The sequence below is a fragment of the Pezoporus flaviventris genome, unplaced genomic scaffold, assembly GCF_033815535.1.
Source record: "Pezoporus flaviventris isolate CSIRO_AGI_PZ_B2104156 unplaced genomic scaffold, CSIRO_AGI_Pfla_v1 ptg000023l, whole genome shotgun sequence".
Lineage (NCBI taxonomy): Eukaryota > Metazoa > Chordata > Aves > Psittaciformes > Psittacidae > Pezoporus > Pezoporus flaviventris.
Window position 1 is genome coordinate 18476425 of NW_026892571.1, and position 20489 is coordinate 18496913.

Genomic DNA, 20489 nt, shown 5'->3' on the forward strand with positions numbered 1-20489 from the left:
CAAACCAGATTTAGTACCACAAGCAACTGTGTGCATTATAAACCATGCTTCATTTCATTTTACTTCATTTCATTGGTATATGTAATTGAGAAATGAAGAATAACAAGTCTATGTTTAATGGTGCTTCTGCTGCGCTCGGGTATGGTGAATCACCCGTCAGAATTACCACCCAGAAGCAGCCTAAACAAAAGCAAAATTCCATGCTAATTCTATGTAATGATGAAGATGTTCATTGTTTTAACAGAAAGAGGACCTTGACGTTTTAAAACGTAATGGATTATTCTTTCACTGAGTTTTTAATGCTGTGTAAACCGTGGCTGATTTCTCATCTCTCCTCCTGAAGTGTTTTGCAACAATATTTACACAAGCCCCAGAAAGGAATTAGTGCACAGGCTGGAAAGAAATAAACCAGCAGCATTTCCTGGGTCAGTTATAAGAGGGGTAATTAGTGACCCAGTTCCTCATCGCTGCTTTCAGCGGCAGAAGAATCAGAGTCCTGCACAGATTTACCTCGACCTCTGGTTGTCAGGCTGGAGATTAACCATGCCCCTGGATTAGGTTTTCACTTCTGCATCTAAAACTTAACACTAAATTGAATTCAAATTTCAAGGAACTCGCTAGCAATGGATCTCTGCTTCCAAAACCACTGTGTGCAGCTACAAGGATATGGAGTAACGTAACCAAGGGTGACAAATCCCCATTCAATACAAATGGACAAATCACCTGAGCATGCTGAGTAATGTATTCGTTGTTTTACCTGCTCGAAGGAATGAAGTCCACTCTCCTTACCCAGCCGTACCATGTCTTCCATTATCGCTTGCTGCAGTGCCTGGGTTAAAGCACAGGAATTCCTCATGAAATGACAGAGGCAACCTTACGTGCAATTGATGTCATTGCTCATCAGGAAAACATGTTTCTGAGTAAAGTTCAAGTGCCTGATAGTTAATACATAATTAGCAAATATTCTATTCCAGAAACGCACAAACGTTTGCATGGTGTGATGATGTTAACTGCTTCCTCAGCATGAAAAGTAAGGTGATGTTTTGTATGTGCACAGACAGAAGGACAAACCTTATTTCTACAGAGCTCTGCATAAGATCCATCAAACCCTCTTTTCTTTGCCCAGCCTGGCATAACTTCGGAATCAGGCACCACAATTCCCACCAGAAAGGCCTGTAGGTGGAGGAGAAGGAGAGTTGCAGGCAAAAGCTGAACAATATTTAAGGCCCCACATTGACAGGAATACATAAGCCAGGTGAATTTGCTACGTGTTTGTCATTTCTTGTGTAATTATGTCAATGATTGACTAACTCGCCATCATCAGTTATATTTGGGTGTCTGTGCCTTTTCCTCAGATAAAGTGGTTCCCTGTGACTATACATGTTCAATCCATAGGCTTGTGAGCCTCAGGCAAACTCCTGGGCCAAGGGAAGCCTTGTGCTTGTGGGCAACGAATATGGAGGGATGAATCACAATGGTTCCAGAAGCTGTACATGTTTGCATAAATAGCCAAAGAAATGGGACAAGATTGGTCAAAATGTGCAGGCAGTGGCTGTGGAGCAGCAGTGACTTTGCCTTCTCTTGGCTTACCGCAGGCAAGGTGGCAAAGGAGGGCATTAGGGACCCAAAGGGTGACACTGAAGCAAACTTTAAAGGCTTGATCTTCAGCCACAGCATCCTCCAAGCTGCTTATGCCACTGCATGGCTGGCAGCCAGCTCCACAGCAGGAGGGAGGCACCAGGGTGAAAACCTGACGTGATCCGCTCACGCTTTCCCCTCGCTCACACCCGGCTCTCTGCCTTCTACTTACACAGAGCAAAGCAAGACCTTGGGAAAGCTTCGTTTTTACCTGCAGGCTGTCTCCGTGGACATAGATCTGGGCAACAGGGTCACTGCGGATATAGATGTTCTCGATCTTCTCCGGTGCAATATATTCTCCCTGAGCAAGTTTAAATATGTGCTTTTTCCGATCAATAATTTTAAGCGTCCCGTTCTGTGAGGAGAAAGGAATGAGAGGTTATTTAATCACAGAGACTCAGTAAGCTGGTTTTAACAGAGCTCTTTACATGGCCAGAAAGCGCTTCGCTGATATATCAGACTTATTCTGTAAAACATAAACTTAATCCTCTGTAAAGGCAGATCTGCTTGGAAATGTAAGTTGAGTACTCGGAAATTTAAATAGGATCCTACAATTGACATAAGAACTAAGATTCTGATTGGCACGCACAGGTAACCATTTCCCAATGTCCCCCGTGTGAAGCCAGCCCTCCTGGTCCAGCGCCTCCGTTGTCTTCTCTTCATCCTTCAGATAACCTTTGAAAACGTTTGGTCCTTTCACACATATCTGCAAAACACAGAGTTGCAGAGAAATCGTTGTATTATTTTGCTGTAAATTGCCATCAAGCTAAATAGCAGCTCACTAAAACTGACATATGTTAAAGGTTGGCTTAATGACTGTGCTCCGTGGAATTAAATGCACTGTGCTATAAAATTACCTAGGAGCTATGAAGTGGGGCTTGCAAAACTGATTTGCTCAAAGCTGATTTGCAGCCAGCTTGCAGCGAAAAACACCCCCAACGTTATTTCAGTAAGCGCAATTTATGTGCAATACAGAAATAACAGCAATGTGGAAATCAGAGCAATTCAGCTTTTCTTAGCTGAACTAATTAATTCCATCTTAGCTGGGAAAGGAATCAGTCAGGGCATTGCCTGGCAGTATTGCCACAGCCCCTCTTTAACTAATGCTTTGCTGCTCTGCTGCTGAACTGATGTTTTCCTTCCCCAATTGCAGTATATAGCACATCAGCAAGCATGTGCCTTACAGAGGTAAAATGCTTCTGTAACTGCATAAGTACTTAACACAGTGTTAGCTAGCAAGGATTTGATATAAAAAATGTGATTTGCTACCTCTCCTTCTCCTTTGGAAGCAAAATAATTCAGCTCTTCCACATCCTTCAGTTTGATTAAGTTACAGGGCAAAGGAGCTCCTACATGACCTGGAAAGCAAAGTTACCAAGTCACTTGTCATCAGTCCTAGAAACAGTAGATAGCAGTCGCTTGCATAGTTGTAGGTACACTGGATGTTCTAGCAGGAAGTGTGTCTCCAAGCAGCCATAATTTCCTTGTTAAGGTTTTGTGTTATTGAGACTAAACACCCAAACTTTGGGTATAAACCCTGTTTTCAAACATATCGAGATACAAACCATGTCTCCATTACCTGTAAGGGACTAATCCCTTGTTTAAGCTGACTTCCTTACAAAAGCACGCAAAGCTTTGGACTCTCACCATTTTAGGAGAAAATATAAGGAAGAAGTTCCAACCCAAACCAGTCTGGGATTCTAGGATTATCTGAACCCTGCTTAGTGCCAATTTTCATGTGATTTTGTCCAGATTCAGAAGCTTTGAAAGCCTGAAATACAGAAAGTATTGCATAGTGGTGGGTCTCTATTCAAAGCCTGGCTTTGCTCACTAAGTCCACAAATGTATCCACCTTTTCACTGTTCCAGCATTTCATTCTAACAAACATTCATCTGAATTCCCCTCCAGGGCTCTAGAGAGGACTCACAGCACCAGCAGTGCAGAGATAAGGGTGTCACAAAGAGCATCCTAAGGGACAATTCCAAACCTCCCTAGGCAAACGTGCCCAGCATCTGATCCCTGTGCAGTCATCCTGGCCTAATGACAGTTCCAAGAGCACCGTATTTGCTGCAGATCAGTCACACCGTGCTGAATGCCAATAGCACCCTGTGATGTTACAGTCCTGAATTCCCTAAAGAAATCTTTTCTTTTCTCTCTGGAAAGGATGGAAGGAAATCGTTACCTGATGTCCAGTCACCTGGGGTTGTAAAGGTGCACCCAGCTGTGCACTCTGTTTGGCCATAACCTTCGTAAACCTGGCAAAGAAAGGGGTATCTTTAAAACAGCACAGAGGGCTTCACTAATACACAGTAAGATTCTAAGCATTGCTTTCTGCTGTGCACCCCTGGAGCTGCAATGACAGGAGCACGTTTTACATGGGACACTTTCCCTGGCTCTTACCATATCCAGTATTTCACTGACATGACTGTGAATTGTCTCTGTAGAGTTGAAGTAGTGAGAAGGCAAGTTCAGCTCTTAGCTTTTGAGTCAAGGAGTGTATTACTTTATGAGAGGAATTTATTGGGGGGGGAAGGGATTTTTGTGGGATGTTTTGAAAATACACCTTTTACATAAATTTTGCCTAATTTTAGGCTCTTCAATGAGGCCTTGTAGTTGCCCTGGCCTTCCTGTCAAAGAGAAATAACACAGAGGACAGCTTAAGTGGGTTAAATTGCCCTCTGAAGATTATCTTTCTCCATTTATATATAGAATAAAGCTCACGTAACGAAGTTCTGAGCACATGCACCAGTATATTTAATTGCACATACTCAATTAAGTGCTGAGAGCAGCTGGGATGAGTCCGTGCTCTTTTCTGACAGCTGCCTGCAGCACAAGCAGCTCTTGCCTGCTGCTCCCTTCCAGGGCTACCAGGAAGGGCTCCTGCTCCAGCGCCAGGGACACGCTGCTCTTGGCCCAGTCCTGACAAAGCTGCCCTAAACACAGCTCTGAGGTTCTAACCCATCTTCTCTCTTAAAGGCAGTGCGTTTCCCAGCTCGCAGTGAGCAAACACATCCAAGCAGCATCATGAGCCCACCTGACACCCAAGGGCTGCACGGAGGAAGCCCAGCACGGTTGGAGATGCAGGAGCAGCGCCCGTGACGATCATTCGAACGCACCCACCAAGGCTTGCCTGTTTGATAGTGGGAGAAAAGGGAGGAAAGCATCACAGGTTACTGCAGGTGGCAAAGCCAGCAGCACCTGTGAGTACTGCTTGTACAGCGCATGTGCAGGCACTCTGTCTAGAATAGAGGCAGGGAAAATCTTAAGGTCTTTCCCAACCCTAACTATTCTGTGAGTCTATGAATACGAACCAGCTCTGAACCTTTCCTTAGGGATAAATCCAACTAAATCTTAAAAGCAATAACTCCCCCTTGCAGGCAAATACAGTGCCTAAAGAGTAAACCATTCAACACATGGAGATGAAAGGCCCCCATCTCTGGCAGGATGAGCAGCATCTGCTCTGGGGAACTGTGGGGTACAAACCAAACCCCTTCCCCTCCAGTGCTCTTTGCACCTCATCAGCTTTAATGAATAGGCTCCCAAGCCATCTAAACTAACACTGTCCCTTTCTTCAGGCAGATGACCTTCAAACATTTCGGGAGGGTGCTACATCACCTCCTCTGTCACATTCTACTTCCTTCTCCCCCCTTCATTTCCTTTTTCTTATTCTAGAAGAAGAAAGCCCAGCACAAAGGAAGAGAAGGGACTGAGCCTGCCGGTCTCGCCAGAGCTTGAATCAATATGCAGCCCGGCTTGCCTCGTGTCTGCGCGCCCGGCAGCACCATGTGAACTCTGCTGTGTGCATGCTGAGGACAGCTAATCCGCAGGCAAAAAGTGCAGTCGGTTTCTTTAGTTAAAAATAAAGTGGCATGTCTCCAAGGTAAGTTATCCGATTAGAAAAATGAAGCAATCAGAGCCTCCCGGAGCAGCAGAGAGCCCAAACCCCTGGGTTAAAGCCAATTTAGTCCCTTTTTAATGAGGAGATGCATAGCACACAGCAGGGCATTTGTGTTTGTTTCCTTAGTGTTAAGCCATGATTTACAGGTGGATTTTTCTTTATGCTCTTTTCTTGTTTTCATAGGGGAAAAAGCAGGTTTGAGTTTTTATCTGGAGAGGGGCTTTGGACAAGGGTCTGCAGGGACAGGCCAAGGGGAATGGCTTTAACCTGCCAGAGGGGAGACTGAGCTGAGCTCTTAGGCAGAAGCTCTTCCCTGTGAGGGTGCTGAGGCGCTGGCACAGGGTGCCCAGAGAAGCTGTGGCTGCCCCATCCCTGGCAGTGCTCAAGGCCAGGTTGGACACAGGGGCTTGGAGCAAGCTGCTCCAGTGGAAGGGGTCCCTGCCCATGGCAGGGGTTGGAGCTGGAGGAGCTTTAAGGTCCCTTCCAACCCAAACCAGTCTGGGGCTCTGTGATTCTATTAATATGCCCAGTTGAAACCCAACCCTAAATCCAATCTTATCTGTAGAGAATTTGCAGAAAACTTTGAAGCAACATCTCATTGATCAGATACTCCTCTTTCCATGCCCACCTTCCTGAATTTCATTCCCATTGAGAGGAGACAGAGATAGATTTGATGTAAATTTTGGTATCTTATGCATGCTGTTTAAAAAGAAATATATAAATAAAACCAAACGTGGCAAAAGTTAATGCCAAAGTCAGTGGAACAATAAACTGTGCTCCATCTCCTGTCTCTATTCAGTTTTCAGTCTGCTATTCACTAGTGGTACAACTGCCTGCAGTTCATCATAAGGCTAGTGGACCATGTTGACTTTAAGGAACACCAATCACTGCTAGAAGAAATGAGAGCTCTTTGACCTTAGCCTCACTTCTTAAATGCCTTACCTGTATTTTGTTGAAGAACAGTTTATCCCACAAGCTGTCATTTCTGATGATCCCCTTTCGAACTTCAGCCTTTTTCCTTCTTGCAGCAAACTCCAGAACCCAGCGCTTGAGGGATGTGTCTGCCTGGCTGAAGATCTGCAGCACACAGAGAGAGCATCAATAGCTGCTCTTACCATCACAGCACCCGGCTCTGCTGCTGGCAGGTAGGGTGCAGTGATGTTAGTGGTACTGTTAAATGAGGCTACGTGGGGCTTTGTTAGTGGGGATATAGAGGAGTGGTTTGTCTCACTCCGTGTGCTATTGTACGTGGTGTTTCCCTGGGAGATAAAACAGAGGGGATGGTAGTTGGCTGCATTTACATGACTGCTACTTCTATATGATTTCCATGATAGGATTCAATGAAATCATACAATTTGAGCAGCTGGGAATGAGCAACTTGACTACTGGAGCAGGTCTCGTTGCTGGCTGAGGAGGTGATGGGGGCTGCATTGACCTGAGCGTCATCACACACCAGCACGTACTACATCTCCACAAACAAGAAACCCGCAATGCCCATCCCTCTACTGAGGAACCAGAACCCCTGATCCAGCAGTCCTGACCCTGGGGGAAAATTACACCAGTAGCTTGTGCTTGAGCTCATGTTTAGAGGGTAAGTCTGCAGAGGAGTAAATATTCCCAGCTGGTCAAACAGATTTAACATGACCAGATGTGTCCTTAACACCTTCCAAGACTATCTCTTAGATACAAAGATTTCTAGATCCAAAATCCACCCCACATGGACACCACCTAAATCCTCATAGTCTGTTTGCAGCTCCTGATTTTCAGGTGTCATTGCCACCAGGAATAGAGGCCCAGCTTCCAAAACTGGTTGAAGGGCACAAAGAATCCTCACGCAGCCAGGTTTGACCAGTGTTTCTGGGATGAAAACATCCCTCATCTCTGGAAATGTCACTGGTAACCTCAGTGAGAACAGGGAATGAGGCTGATACGGAGGGATTTAATCCGTGTCAGCAGTCTGCATAAATCACCTTACACATTGGAGCAGCCCTGTCACTTACACAGGGTAAGAGTGTGTTAGCAGTAAGGCAGAAACAGCATCGTCTGCTCAGGAGATCTCTGTGACTGAGGGGATTCTTTCACATAAGTCCTAGAGGGACATGAACTTTATTGACACAGAAAGAGCCAAGTTCCACTCACCTTATCATACATTCTGTTCAGCAGCCGCGGCACAACGGGGAAGATGGTTGGGCGCAACGCTTTCATGTCATCAGATAAGAGGCGGATATCGCCTTGGAAGAACCCGATGCGCCCTCCGTGGCAGTACACTACAGACTGATGGGAGGAAAAGGAACATGTGTCATATCCCTGCCTTTAATTCCCATGGCAGAGCAGCCCCCCCAAGCACAGAAATGCCTTTCCTAAAATCCTGCTTTCCAATATGACAAAAAATGGGGCTTCAGAACTACATAAAAAAGTAACAGTAAATTTTGCACTGAACAGAAATATCCAGATAGTTCTGGGCATTTCAGTACTGGCAATTCAGCATCCACCAAATTTGCCACTGGTTCTGGAAGAACAGGGAACCAAAGCTGGTTTGGAAGGGAATTCCCTTCATCCCCTGCATACAGGGATGGAGAAGTCTGAGTTATGGTCAGATTCTGGACCTGAACTTATCCTTTAAGGCCAGGCCTACCACAGCAGCTCACAGCATGAGCACCTACTGTCAATAAAGAAAGGGATATTAAGAAACACTGTAAAACACTGAGCAGCGCCCGGGTTTTAGGTGTTAATACTTTAGCTCTGTTTAAATACAACAATGTACTACGTTAGAGGTACAGTGCCTGATCCCGTATCCCAGAAACAGAAGCCCCCTTCATAAAAGGTGCTCAACTTGTATGGAAACTACAGATCCAGAAGGTTTTGTGCTCGGAAAGCAGATGGGCCACTTTCACTGGATCAGAATAGAGCTGGATATGCAGGATAGAGTGTGAGGAGCCCTGATCATCAGTAACCCCATAGAGGACTGAGAACATCAGCTCCCTTTAGTGCACTTGTCTCCCCCATATAACTAAACCAGTTTAAAACTCCTTTAAGGCACACCTAAGTCTTTTTGTGGTACTCCTAATTATCCCTAACACTAACTGCAGTGCTCTCACTGCTCTGCCAACAGAGAGTGTGTCCAACTGAAACCACATGTGATGTGGTTAATGACCAGTACACTGCTGAATCTGTGTTCCATGCTGCACATGCACGGGAATTGAAAAACAAGGAAAATATAATCAGTGGGGATTATAAATAGAAATTTTAGCTTTAAAGAATGTATGTGTATAGTTTTCACTGTAAGTTCCAGGAACTGATGGTGTGGGTAAAACTGGGGAAGCTGACGCAGTGCTGCTGTTCCGAATGCTTTTGAAAATGATTCTTTATCCCTTTGGGGAAAAACCTTCATATCAATGAGCCTTTTTAGGAGGGAGGATAAAGCTGAGCATCCTCTGGAGCCTGTTTCAATACAGCAACATCCTGTGAAACAAGGGGATCTCAAACGGTTCTCATGGTTTTTTCTCCCTCATCAGATGACTAAAGAGTTATATTATAGGGGTGGCACACTGACCAGCTTGCCTTGCCAGGGAAGAAAGGCTGTGCTGTGATTCACCAAACCTTCAGTGGACTTTCACTTCCAATTTGCAAGTATTTTAACAGGGCAGAACATATTACTTCTGGCATTGGTGTTAACTAAGAAGCAGAGTTTATACTCGGATGCTTGTCTGGCTCAAAAGCAATCACCCCTGAGAAAGCAGAGAGCTGCAACTGAATCCGGGTCCAATCTTCACACACTGGACCAGGTTTTAGTTTGCAGGTTCTCAGGCCAGGAGAACCGATGTGATCATCTCAGCCAGTGTGCCTGACAGCCCGACTGCAGCACAGGTCTTCACCTGGCTTTTCGGGAGGAGATGCGAGAAGTCAGTTCTCAGGCTGGCCTGAGTCAGCACTGCTGTTTGCCATTGTTTCCAGGGGACACGGACCAGCTCATGCCCACCGAACGCTGCCCTGCCAGGAGGATCACGAGTGGCACATCACCATCTTGGTTTCCTCTTTCTCAGTGTCTGCAAGTTTTCTGCAGAGCTGGTTATTTATGCAATAAAAGGCTTTGAGCTGATGTGGAAAATGGCACAAAATTATCCTCTTGCTCCCCTGATACCTCATCCCAAAGTGCTCTGAAAAGCTGCCCCCAGAACTGTGCAAGTAGCAGTTTCTGCTCATGGACAAAGGGCTGGTTTCCAACCTCAAAGACACCAGCGTAAGCTGAAGAGCTTGGGAAGCTGTCCTGGAATTGCTCTGAACTCACGGCAAGGTCACTGAGACCAGAGATGGGGCCCTGGTGTTATGCACATGGCACTTCTGGAGTACAAGCTTTTTTAGTGCTACAGGACATCGCTGGTTACTTAGTATTGTATTCATTTTATAGGGATTTTTTCGGTGTGGAAAAGGATGATTTCCTCTGACACCAGGACCTTACCTGTACCATTCTCTCAAACATGTGTGCTAAAGGCAAATAGGAAATGTGTACATCCTCACAAGTAGGAGACCACTGACTCTGGAAGAAAACACAAGGAGCCCCACGAGGCCTCGTCAGTTCAGGCAGGTTTCTTACCTGTATAACTCGTTCAAACATGTGAGCCAGAGGCAGGAAGGAGATGAGCACATCGTCCTGTCTCGGAAAGATCACTTTCTGCAGGTGAAGGGCATGGGAGACAGAAAGGAAAGAAACACTGACAGGAAGACAACAAGAAAGTCATAAAACAATAAAAAGAAAAATGGCACCAGAGGAGCAAAAGGGTAAAGACTGTCAAGAGAGGAAGGGAGCAGCGCACAAAGTGAAGCGTTAAGCCATAGCGTCAATGAAGCTCGGTTAGCAGGAGTAAAGAGCACGGAGATGTACACAGAGGGCAGCGGAGAGGTCTCTCCGTGGCGGAAGGCGCATTGCATCCACACAGCTCACGCTGGAAACGGAGGCTCACCCTGACAGAGAATCCCATTTTATCCATTGCTTTCTACCAGGAGGTGCCGAGACCAGGATTCGCGCCCTCAGCTCTGCGCAGACCCGCGGGATCCTGGTGCAAACCTGCAGGAGCCTCCCGGGAACGCTCCGCAGCGCATCCCTATTCCCCATTGCACGGAGCCCAGCGGAGATCACAGTGTTACTAGCGTCAAAGCTATCATTTTGTTTTCCTCCTTTTCCTTTGGTTAATCATTGGTTTGAATCAGAATAGGTGGGAAAAATTAATGACTGTTTTTCAGCTGCAAAAATTAATGACTTCTGTTAGTGTTTCTTGTCATTTGAAGTGATTAAAGTGGAATTTTAAGGGCATTATCACTGCCCCACAGACAGGTGTGGGGAGGGGGGAAAGCTGGACAAATTATGCCAGAAATAGTTACCAAAGTCTTCAGTTTGCCAGGGTTTTAACTCTCTCACAGGCTGGAACAAACACAGGCCCCGGGAGCCTTACTCAACCCATGCCCTACCTGCTTTACTGCCTGCCTTTCCAAGGGTAAGGCTTGCTAGAACATTACAGATAAGAAAACCTGAAAGCCTGATTACCCAGTAACTTGCCCCAAGGCCAGTGGTTAGAGGAAAATGGGTATAAAATCTATTAGCCCACAGTATTAGCAGTTTATACCCACTTTTATCTCCACTGCTGTGATGGAATGGATAACCCATGGCCTGGGACATGGCACTGAAGGGAGGCACAGGAGATACTTCCTTAGGGAATATCTTATTGGAGTTAAATCTGGGCAAGTCAGACTGTGGGATGTTCTCCCACCCGTTACCTAGTGAAGTCAAACGCGATTGACAATATGGGTGTTTTCAGCATCCCATTTCATATGATTTCCTGTGTCAGCCTGAATTAAGCCATTAGGAGCTGCAGATCTGATTATACATTATTTCAGGTTGGCCTCGTTTTCTGCAAGCACAGGAATGTAAACCCATTAGCATCACTCGCTGTGCTGCTTTTGTCTTTGACGCCGCTTTATGTGCCCAGATCATAAATGGTTTTGTTTTAAATCAGACCAAAGTGATGACACTGAATAGTGCCTCACAGTTGGCACAGGTGTCCAGTTAAATGCAGAATGAAAACAGCTTCTCAGCATCTGAGAACAGCCTTATAAGAGCTCTAGGGTCACTTCAAAAACTGTTCTATTGATCAGAATCCCTGAACTAAGCAAAACTGGCACAGGAGTGTGTGAGCAGCAGATCTGCAGCTCTTCTCAGCTTTATGTATCTTGATTTTGGTGATTTACTGCTTCCAAATCTGTTCCATTTTGTTCCATTGCATTTCTGTGGTTAGCGTTGCCCTACTTGTGTGGGTCGGCTACAGGCATTTGCACTCCCACCAGCACCACTCTGGGGACTGAATGTGCAGCCACTTACACCAGACTTCTGTCTCCATCTGATACCTCCAAGAGTAATCAGAGTATCTCATTGCCAAAGTATCTCTGCCATCAACAAACACTGAATCCATTTCTGTGGGCCAGTCCTGGAAGCTGCTGAGTTGCCCCAGCTCCCTCTAAACCAGTTCTCTTCCAACATAAATGGTCCTGCCCTTTGAAGCTCAGACCTATATGCACCAGCTTTCATTTGAGCATCTCACTGCCTCTGATGCCAATGACAGCTCCGTGCTGTGCAGCCCAGAGGCTGCAGCAAGCTGTTGGCATTTCATACTGGGAATTACTGGAGTCACAGCCCTGCAAATACTCGAATGCATGAGTTCAGAGGGACTCCTCACATCACATTCCTTACAATACAGGTCTGGAAATCTACGAAAGTTCAAGGATTAGGATAACTAGGCTGCAGCATTTTCACCACCAACAGTAACACCAGCAAAGGGTAGAAGGTGACTTATTGTCCACCCGTGTGTACATCACTGCTTTATGGAATTGCCTGTTTACTACAAAAAATAGATTCTGTGTATTTGTTAGGTCCTTAGCATGCTGTGCTAAAGCAATTCTGCTTCCTGTATCATTTCTAAACACGAGTTTATGCATTGCCTAGAACATTATACAGGTACTTGGCCACTGCTATGCTTTTTTAACAGGTATTACAGAAAGTAAGATATACTTTGGTACCAATGAAATTAATCATTCTTGTAAAAAACTTCTATATTCTTTTATATATATACATACGTACTTTATAAGCAGAGAGGTTTAAGTGAGTGAGGACATTGTGTGGGCACAGTGGGACACAAAGAGCACAAGCAGACCCTCTACGCTTTTCCAAGCACCACTTGCACAGTGCTCGTTTGCTCTCCTTATTCTTCAAAAGGCGTTAATGAATTGGTTTGCACGAGCTAACATTGCTCCTCAGAAGCACTTTGTGCCCTACAGAGCCAGGGAGCCAGTGCTGGACAGGGGATTTAATGCCCTCCAGTGCTCTAAGATCAGACTCGCTCCCGTTTCTATGGATTTGGCCTTGCGAGTAAGAGAAATTTCACCTCTCATCTGCAAAGGCACCTTTCCTTTCCACAAAGCCCATGCAGGACACAGCTTAACCCCCCAACCCCCTGCATGGGGCAGTGTTTTCTAGAGCAGGGTATTCACCTCCGTCACTTTCAGAAAGCCCGAAAAGTCCGCGACCACGTTCCCGTGGGTCAGCATGGCACCTTTGGGGTTCCCTGCGGGAAACAGAGAGAGATTTGGCAGATGAGCAGCAGGGAAACTTCCAAAAGCTCAACAAAAATAAAGGCAACAGAAATGGTTAAACCGTTAAATTCTGCATTTGAAACCGTAACTTTCTCAGTCACCTCCGTGCAGTGGCCTGCACCAACAGCATTTAGTGCAGCACTCAGAGTGTCATAAAGTGATACTGTAAGCGCAAGTATTTCTGTTGGAGACTGAACAACACTTTCCATCAGAAACAACCCAACTGCAATTTGTGAGAGCGCTCGGATGGAGCAGTTCGATGAGCACGGCTGTCAGACCGCGCTGGCTGCTCCCAGCCTCTCCAATGGGATTTCTTTCACACAGATTTTGGCTAAGAATGATCTTCAGTACCAAGAAAGCCCATTTAAAAAGCTGTCAAGCTCTTACCTAGCCCATGCACTGGATAACCCTGTTATCCCTGCAGGAAATGGGCAACACACAGTAAAAATCAGGCTACAAGAAGGCCCTGTGAGACTGTGATTAAGGGAAGTCATTAATGCTGCCAGCAGCAGAGCAGAGGTGGAGACAGCACTGAGCCCATAAGGGAGCCACATCCCAGTGCAGTGCTGGGCACTGCGCCTGCAGTGATTCACCTCCACACTGTCAGTATTTGCTTTTTCACCCTCTTTTCTCTCTTTTGCATTTTATATCTGTTCATACACCAAAATACTGGGTTTGTCACGCGGCAGACACTGAAATCTCCACCACCCAGAGCCAAGGGTTCCATCCGAAACTCCCTGCTTATAGTGCTGGCTCAGAGGACTCTGCACATCCTCCTGCCACAGCACTGTCCCTTTCCATCACCCTCAGAGGGTTTATTGCTGAAAAGAAGGTGCAGGTCAGCTCGAATCAAGATTACGGAGCCAGCCTCTCTCTCCCCAGCGTGCTTTTAAGCAGATTGGTTTAATTCAATCACGCCACTGCAGCGTAGCTCCTGCTATGCCATGCGGAAGCTGATCAGAGGAGCTTTGCCAGTAGGTACCTTGCGTAGCCCCAGCACTGGGATACCCCAGGAGCTCTGCAATCCTGTTACAGCTAATGGTGGATACAACAAAACGATAACCCAGCAGAGATTTCGCCCTGGTTTCCTCAGATTAGGAAGGGAGCAGCGGTGTTTTGTGAATTGGTTTCAGCACAGGAAGATATTCTTAATCCTCTTGGTTTGGGGTCTGTTGGCACCCACGTGGCACAGCCCAGCTCGCTGCTGATCCCTGTGCCCTGCCTGTTCCCTGCCACTGCCTCTACTCAGCTTTGTGCCAATAGTTAAATAAAGGCCCAAGCAGAAGTAGTCATCATTGCAGGCATTTATTGCACTAAATCAGGATGTTTTGAACACAGTGTATTTTATTGAAACCCCATGCTTGGTGTCCCAAGTGCCTGGGAGCAACTCGGTCCTAAATCCTTGCAGATGAACAGGGTGCACAGGGGATATTTTGCTCTCATACTCATCCTCATCCGAAGCTTGGAGGTGAAGCTGGGGCTGACAGCTTTGCTGTATTGATGTTAGGTTAGGCTCCTGCCCCAACGTGTTGTACCTCAGGCTTGTAGCACCAGCTCATACAGGCAGGTTTCATTTACAGGCCCTTATTTTCACAGCACACATGGATCCAGATGTCAGGAAAGCTCCATGAACCAATGTTGCTTGATCCAGAAACCACTTGTTAGTTGTATTTAGCCAAATACATATGCTCAGCCCTGGCAATTCTATCCATAGCCGGACTCTCGCAGCGTAACACAAGTTCTTCCATGTTGGCACCAGCAGGTCACACACAGTGAGGAGGATGTGCTCAGTACTGGCTTGTAAGTTCAAAACTGTGCCTACCATCTATACCAATGGCAGATCTGGCTCCTGCACCTTGGCACAGCTCTGCAGCCTTCTCCTGGAAGATTTCATCAAAACCCAGGCTGGTTTGGGTTGAAGGGACCTTAAAGCTCATCCAGTTCCAACCCCTGCCACGGGCAGGGACCCCTTCCACTAGAGCAGCTTGCTCCAAGCCCCTGTGTCCAACCTGGCCTTGAGCACTGCCAGGGATGGGGCAGTCACAGCTTCCCGGGTGCTTTTAACTCAGACTCCTGTATCATCCCACCTCTAACACCACTGATGTGCTTTGGCACCATTGAGACCACAGCCTGTCCAGGATCCTGCAAACAGGACACAGAGGAAGGACCCATGATGCTCGCACTGCTGCAGGCGTGCCATGGTGCTCTGAGCAGAGGTACTGAATCTGCATCAAAGACAGAGGTGTTCCAGAACAAACCATGCTCCCATGGGAGCTGCAGCTCTTTGGGATGGGGGATTCCTGCAAATTCCAACTTTCTTTAGTAGCTGTAAGAGCAACCAACAAAAGGGATCCCTCTTGCTACGAGCCCCTTCCCAGAACTACCACTTTGAGATTAAAAGGTTGGCAGTGATACTGCTTTCCCTTTAAAATAAATCAATGCCAGACCTGTAACACTGCTCTCGAGCTTGAATTCCCTCATCCAGACACTCCTTGTGAGTGTCCCGTTACGGAACAGGGCCAGGTAGTAGCCCGGGTATGGCAGTTTCTCCTTGTCTTGGTGCCAGGCTGGTTTGGCAGCTCTCATAAGCAAGAGAAGAACCTTTTCCATGTTGCTAAATGGGTCTTCCGAGCAGCAGCTCCGGCACTGACTCAGTGGTGTGATCCGTCAGCACTTTGGGATGCAGGCGCTCCTCTCCTCCGGCACACAGGGATATGCACTGACAGGCTGTGAGGAAACACTGGGAAGCAGTTTTTATCCAATGGGTTCGAGGTGGATCCTTGAGGAAATGACAGCTTGCTTCTCTGGTGGTTTGGGGGCATCTCTGTGCCTCTGGCCCACTTCTGAGTGCTGATGATTCCTGGGTACCACAATGAAAGCTGGTCTTGACATCTTGTCATCTGAGCTCAGCAGTGTCAGCCTCTCCCAGGGCAGGCCTTTGGGCATCTGATCCTATCAAAGAAAAGCAGACAATAAAGACCACTTCTGGGATTCGTTATAAACAGCTGAAATTATTTCCCATTCTACAATTTCCAGGTTACAAACTCTCCAGCTGAGGTTTGTTTCACGCCATACAAAAGGATTTAGAGCCTTTGAGGACTGAAAAAGCCCTTGAGAACACATCCATTGGAAGAAAAGTCTAAATCTGGTCATTAAAAATAGCTTGGCATGTGCTATATAAAGAGCCAAACCTTTTAGATCAAAACACAACATGGAAGACAGATCAGAGAGCTGATACAACCCCTGGAAAAGGCGTGAAGTGATGTGCAAAGTCCTCCAGCAGCAGAGGCTGGGCTGATGGCTCACAAAGCATTGCTTTGTGAGTGTTTTGTTAGGAAATGATGTGCAGGATAAGGAATCTCGGATTCGGATGGGAGAAAGCAAAATGCTCCCTGGTTGTCCTATTTCTGTAACTTCAGGCATGTTCCTAAGAACAGCACAAAGTCGGGAGCCAGCCCAGGATATTGCGTTTGGGAACAGAAAAACCAAACCCCTTCTCTGGTCAGAATGTCTGATTTAGAACTAAAAATATTGACAAAAACATGACCTGAAAAGAAATCACTGCTCTGCCCTTTAAAAGCCACACAAACACATGGTGCCCCACTGTGTCTGCAGGCACAGCTCCTCTGGATTCCTGCCATTCCACGTTGTGTCCTGCCACTTTGCACTGGCAGAGCCGGTGCTCCCAGCCCACGGGCTGTGATGTCCATACCCTGCACTGGGATCAATCTTTTCCTCTTAGGGATTCCCAGTGCTAAGACAGAGCAGAGTTCAGGCTCCTTTCACACCGTGCACTGCCCTGGGGTACCCCGAAGTGCCCGGACCTCAAAACTAAGAGCAAAGGTAAAATCCCTAAAGCCTTTTAACACATTTTGAGTTTGCATTTGGAGTTGATAAAGCAGTTGCCTACCTGACCTGCAGTACAGGTCTTCTCCAGGAGGTGGAAGATGAAGATGTCCCCTCTTGTCCAGCCTCATCTTCAGCCTTTGCTCTCTGCAGGCTGAGCAGCACAAGCAGCTCCCCTTCCTGGAGGGCAGCTTGGTGTCAAGCAGCATCTTCTGCTTGCCTTGGTCAGTGGAGGCCAAATCAAGGATGCTCTGGGCTAGGGCCAAGCGTTGGGCAACACCAAGAGCAGAGGTGAACCTGGAAGAGCTTGGTCTCTTTCTGCAGGTAAGTTCTCAAGAGCAGGAAATTCCTGCAAACTGTATGAAAATCAGGGTCTGGAGAGAGGGGAAAGCTGTGTCTGCTAAGAACAGGCAGGGAAACGATGCTGCTCCTCACTGAGAAAAAGGGGCCAGTGGCTCACGAGTACCAGCAGTGTGGTACCCCATGGCCAACACACGAGCAAGCTGGGGCTGGGGACACTGGTGTGCTTAGGATACAGAGGATGAAACAGGGCACAGATTTCCAGACAACTGGAAAATGATTCTACAGAAGTGTACATCATGGAATGCAAGTGAAAAATAAATATACCAGTATTTGTAATTTGCAGCCTACAGACAGGTATATACACATATATCCTTAAACATTAAAAATGCGTGGAAATATCATTGCTATATCAGTATAACATCAAGTTGGCACATATTAAGATGGTATTAATAATTCATTTAAAAATCTAGTCTAAGATTTTGAGATTAAAATGTCTCTTTTTTTACCTGTGGTGCCACTAGTAAAACAGACAATTGAGAGGTCTTCTGGTCGAGGAGGCTGGAAATGCACAAGGAGAATAAGGAAATCACATCAATCAAAAGCAGATAGGTCAATGGCAGACTCTTGTCATTGTATAAACTTTAAGATCAAACCAGTTCTGTTTCAACACTGCCATAAAAAGCTCTCCTTCCCCTTGGCATATAGTAAAGACCATCATTATAGTCTTTATCAGGATTCTTCAGCTGATGCAGACTCTATTCCTCCCTTATGTTTTGTTCCAGGTGCACAAAGGGCATGCTTTAATGTAAGAGGACTGTGATGGAGTCTTTGTCTTGCTAGTATTTTCAAAGACAGCATCTCTACCTGTAGGTGTGTGGGAAAACCTGAGATAATTTATTCATTTCCTGATAAATGCTGGGGATACTCAGCAGGACACAACTTTCTGAAGCTGTTTCCGGGAGTATCTCTTGAGTTTGGCTCAACAATGGCATTTAATTACTGTGTCATTGAGATGTTCAGCAAGGATGAACTATCTCAGCTCTTCCTACCCTATAACTGAGGGTAGGAAGCTTATGCTGCACATCCCAGAGAGCTGGTGGATGCTCCATCCCTGGAGACATCCAAGGCCAGGCTGGATGTGGAGCAACCTGATCTAGTTGAAGGTGTCCCTGCTCATTGCAGGGGGTTGGAACTGGATGAGCTTTGCAGGTCCCTTCCAACCCAAACCGTTCTATGATCCCAGTGGATGGTACTGACAGTCCTGATCAAACCTTTCCCTCTTGGGCACTGAAGTAAACATAGGAGCCAGCTGCAGCTGTGAATGGGAGAAGCAGCACATCAACACTCACCACGGGCACATGGCGACTCTCGCGGCCACAGTCCTGAAAGAGATTAAAGCAACAAAGATGATTTCCACTTCAACTGCCGCGGTGTAACCCACTTGCTAATAACCCACTGAGGGACAGGGGGAGCTGCAGCAGAAACATCTGTGGCTGGTAACTTAAAAGTCATCTTCTCTATCCAAAGCTTCTTGCATTAACTGCAATCCATCCTTGGTTTAAGTAGAGCTTGGATTGCTTGAGCTGGATCCAGACTGTTGCGTCAGTGTAAGGCTGTAACTACATGTAGGAGGGCAGTGTCTCAAACAGCAGCCTCCCTTCCCAGGGTTAAATAGCATGTATGTGGTATCTTCTGTGAGCAGGAAGGCTTGAAATGTTGGCTCCCCAATCAACAAGGAATTACACACCAAGGGGCAGCCACACTGAGCATCAATATCATCAGCCACAGGCTGCTCTTTTGTGCTCTCCAGACACTGAACCTGCCACACAGCTCACAAGTCCCTGTTTGTTTGCTACAAAACAGAGTAAAAGGAAAGAAGCACACACTGACCTCCACCTCCTGCATGGTCTGGATGCGAACTCCACAACGCCTCCCTCTCTCCGTCAGCTCCTTTTCAAAGGGGTCCATCAGGATGATGGAGCTCAGACCCGGCGTTTCTCTCCTCTCCACGTGGTCCAGGAGTGTTCTGGCCTTTTCGGGCTTGTCACAAATGACCGTGGAGATGTCAGCTGGAAGAAAAGGCCCCAGACAAACTGTTCACATCTGTTTCCTAAGGCCAGACTGGCTGCTGGCTCGTAGCATTGCATCAGTGCTGAAATTCACCTCAGGAATCCCAGAGCATAACAAACATTTCTCCTAGGAAATCACTGTGATTTAGTCTCATCTAAATCAGTGCCAGAGCTGCAGCCGACATCTACGGTTGTGCTGGGATTCAGTTCAATGTGCTAAAATTGATCACCATGTGGGCTAAAAAATCTATGAGGCACAATAGGAAGCAGCACAGGAGTGGGTGGCCGTGGAGTAATTCCCACAGCCACCAGAGCAGTCCCATCCACCACTGTGCATGACTGGGCACATGGGAAGTGCAGACTCATCATGGGGACACAGAGCTCCCCAGGAACCTCTTAGGTGACTCCAAGACAATGAGCAAACTGGCCTGGCTTGTGGAAAGCAAAGGAAAATGAACCATTCCGAGCCACAGAGGGATTTCTGAGAGGACATCAATTCTGTCTTTACCTGTGTTGACGATGTAACGAATGGCTCCGGGACCCAAGGTGTCGTAGAGGGGAACCACCACCATGGAGTAGGTGTAGCAAGCCAGCTCGGAAATGATCCACTGCAGGAGGACATCAGAGCATGAAGGTGAGAAAGGGGCTATGGGAACAGATTTAACCCACTTGAGAACAATCCTCAAGTTTAAAGCAAGCTCACAAGCCAGGAACATTATTAATACAGCATCAATTGAGTTTATAACCTCACCTCTGGGCGGTTCTGAGCAAAGACCCCAATGAACTGCTTCGTGGATGGCTTGCAGCCCTGCTGAATTAGGCCTGAACCCAGGGCTTCTGCTCTTTCAGCCACCTGGAACGTGAAGAGAAAAAGAATACATAAAAGATGAATATCAGCAATACCAGACTAAGTGGACTCTGAGCTTGCGCAGGGAGGCTCTCAGAGTCTCATGTTTGCTATCTAAAAGCCCAGTGTTCTACATTATGGTGAGCCATCAGTAGCTGACTAGCAGCTGACCTCTGGCTGGCAATGCCCCATGGATTTGGGGTGTGTCAGTGCCACTGTCAAGTGCGGGCTAATGGCATTGAGGTGG

The 20489-nt window shown here is 46.7% G+C and overlaps 1 protein-coding gene across 5 annotated transcripts in view; it reads right to left on the reverse strand.

Moving 5' to 3' along the window:
* ACSL6 (acyl-CoA synthetase long chain family member 6) overlaps nucleotides 1–20489 on the reverse strand; it is a 46485-nt gene that overhangs the window by 4829 nt on the left and 21167 nt on the right. For 3 of the 5 annotated variants that reach the window (XM_061457097.1, XM_061457096.1, XM_061457098.1), the window contains exons 5-20: nucleotides 20147–20248; nucleotides 19904–20003; nucleotides 19217–19395; nucleotides 18676–18708; nucleotides 17833–17884; nucleotides 13076–13149; nucleotides 9996–10208; nucleotides 7676–7810; nucleotides 6479–6613; nucleotides 4673–4768; nucleotides 3821–3893; nucleotides 2908–2996; nucleotides 2228–2344; nucleotides 1850–1993; nucleotides 1072–1173; nucleotides 758–829 (exon numbers count right to left, since the gene is read on the reverse strand). In XM_061457097.1, coding sequence (XP_061313081.1) covers nucleotides 758–829; nucleotides 1072–1173; nucleotides 1850–1993; nucleotides 2228–2344; nucleotides 2908–2996; nucleotides 3821–3893; nucleotides 4673–4768; nucleotides 6479–6613; nucleotides 7676–7810; nucleotides 9996–10208; nucleotides 13076–13149; nucleotides 17833–17884; nucleotides 18676–18708; nucleotides 19217–19395; nucleotides 19904–20003; nucleotides 20147–20248 — 1716 coding nt within the window. The remainder of the gene's footprint in view (nucleotides 1–757; nucleotides 830–1071; nucleotides 1174–1849; nucleotides 1994–2227; nucleotides 2345–2907; nucleotides 2997–3820; nucleotides 3894–4672; nucleotides 4769–6478; nucleotides 6614–7675; nucleotides 7811–9995; nucleotides 10209–13075; nucleotides 13150–17832; nucleotides 17885–18675; nucleotides 18709–19216; nucleotides 19396–19903; nucleotides 20004–20146; nucleotides 20249–20489) is intronic. The other 2 variants (XM_061457100.1, XM_061457099.1) reach the window with 2 other exon arrangements.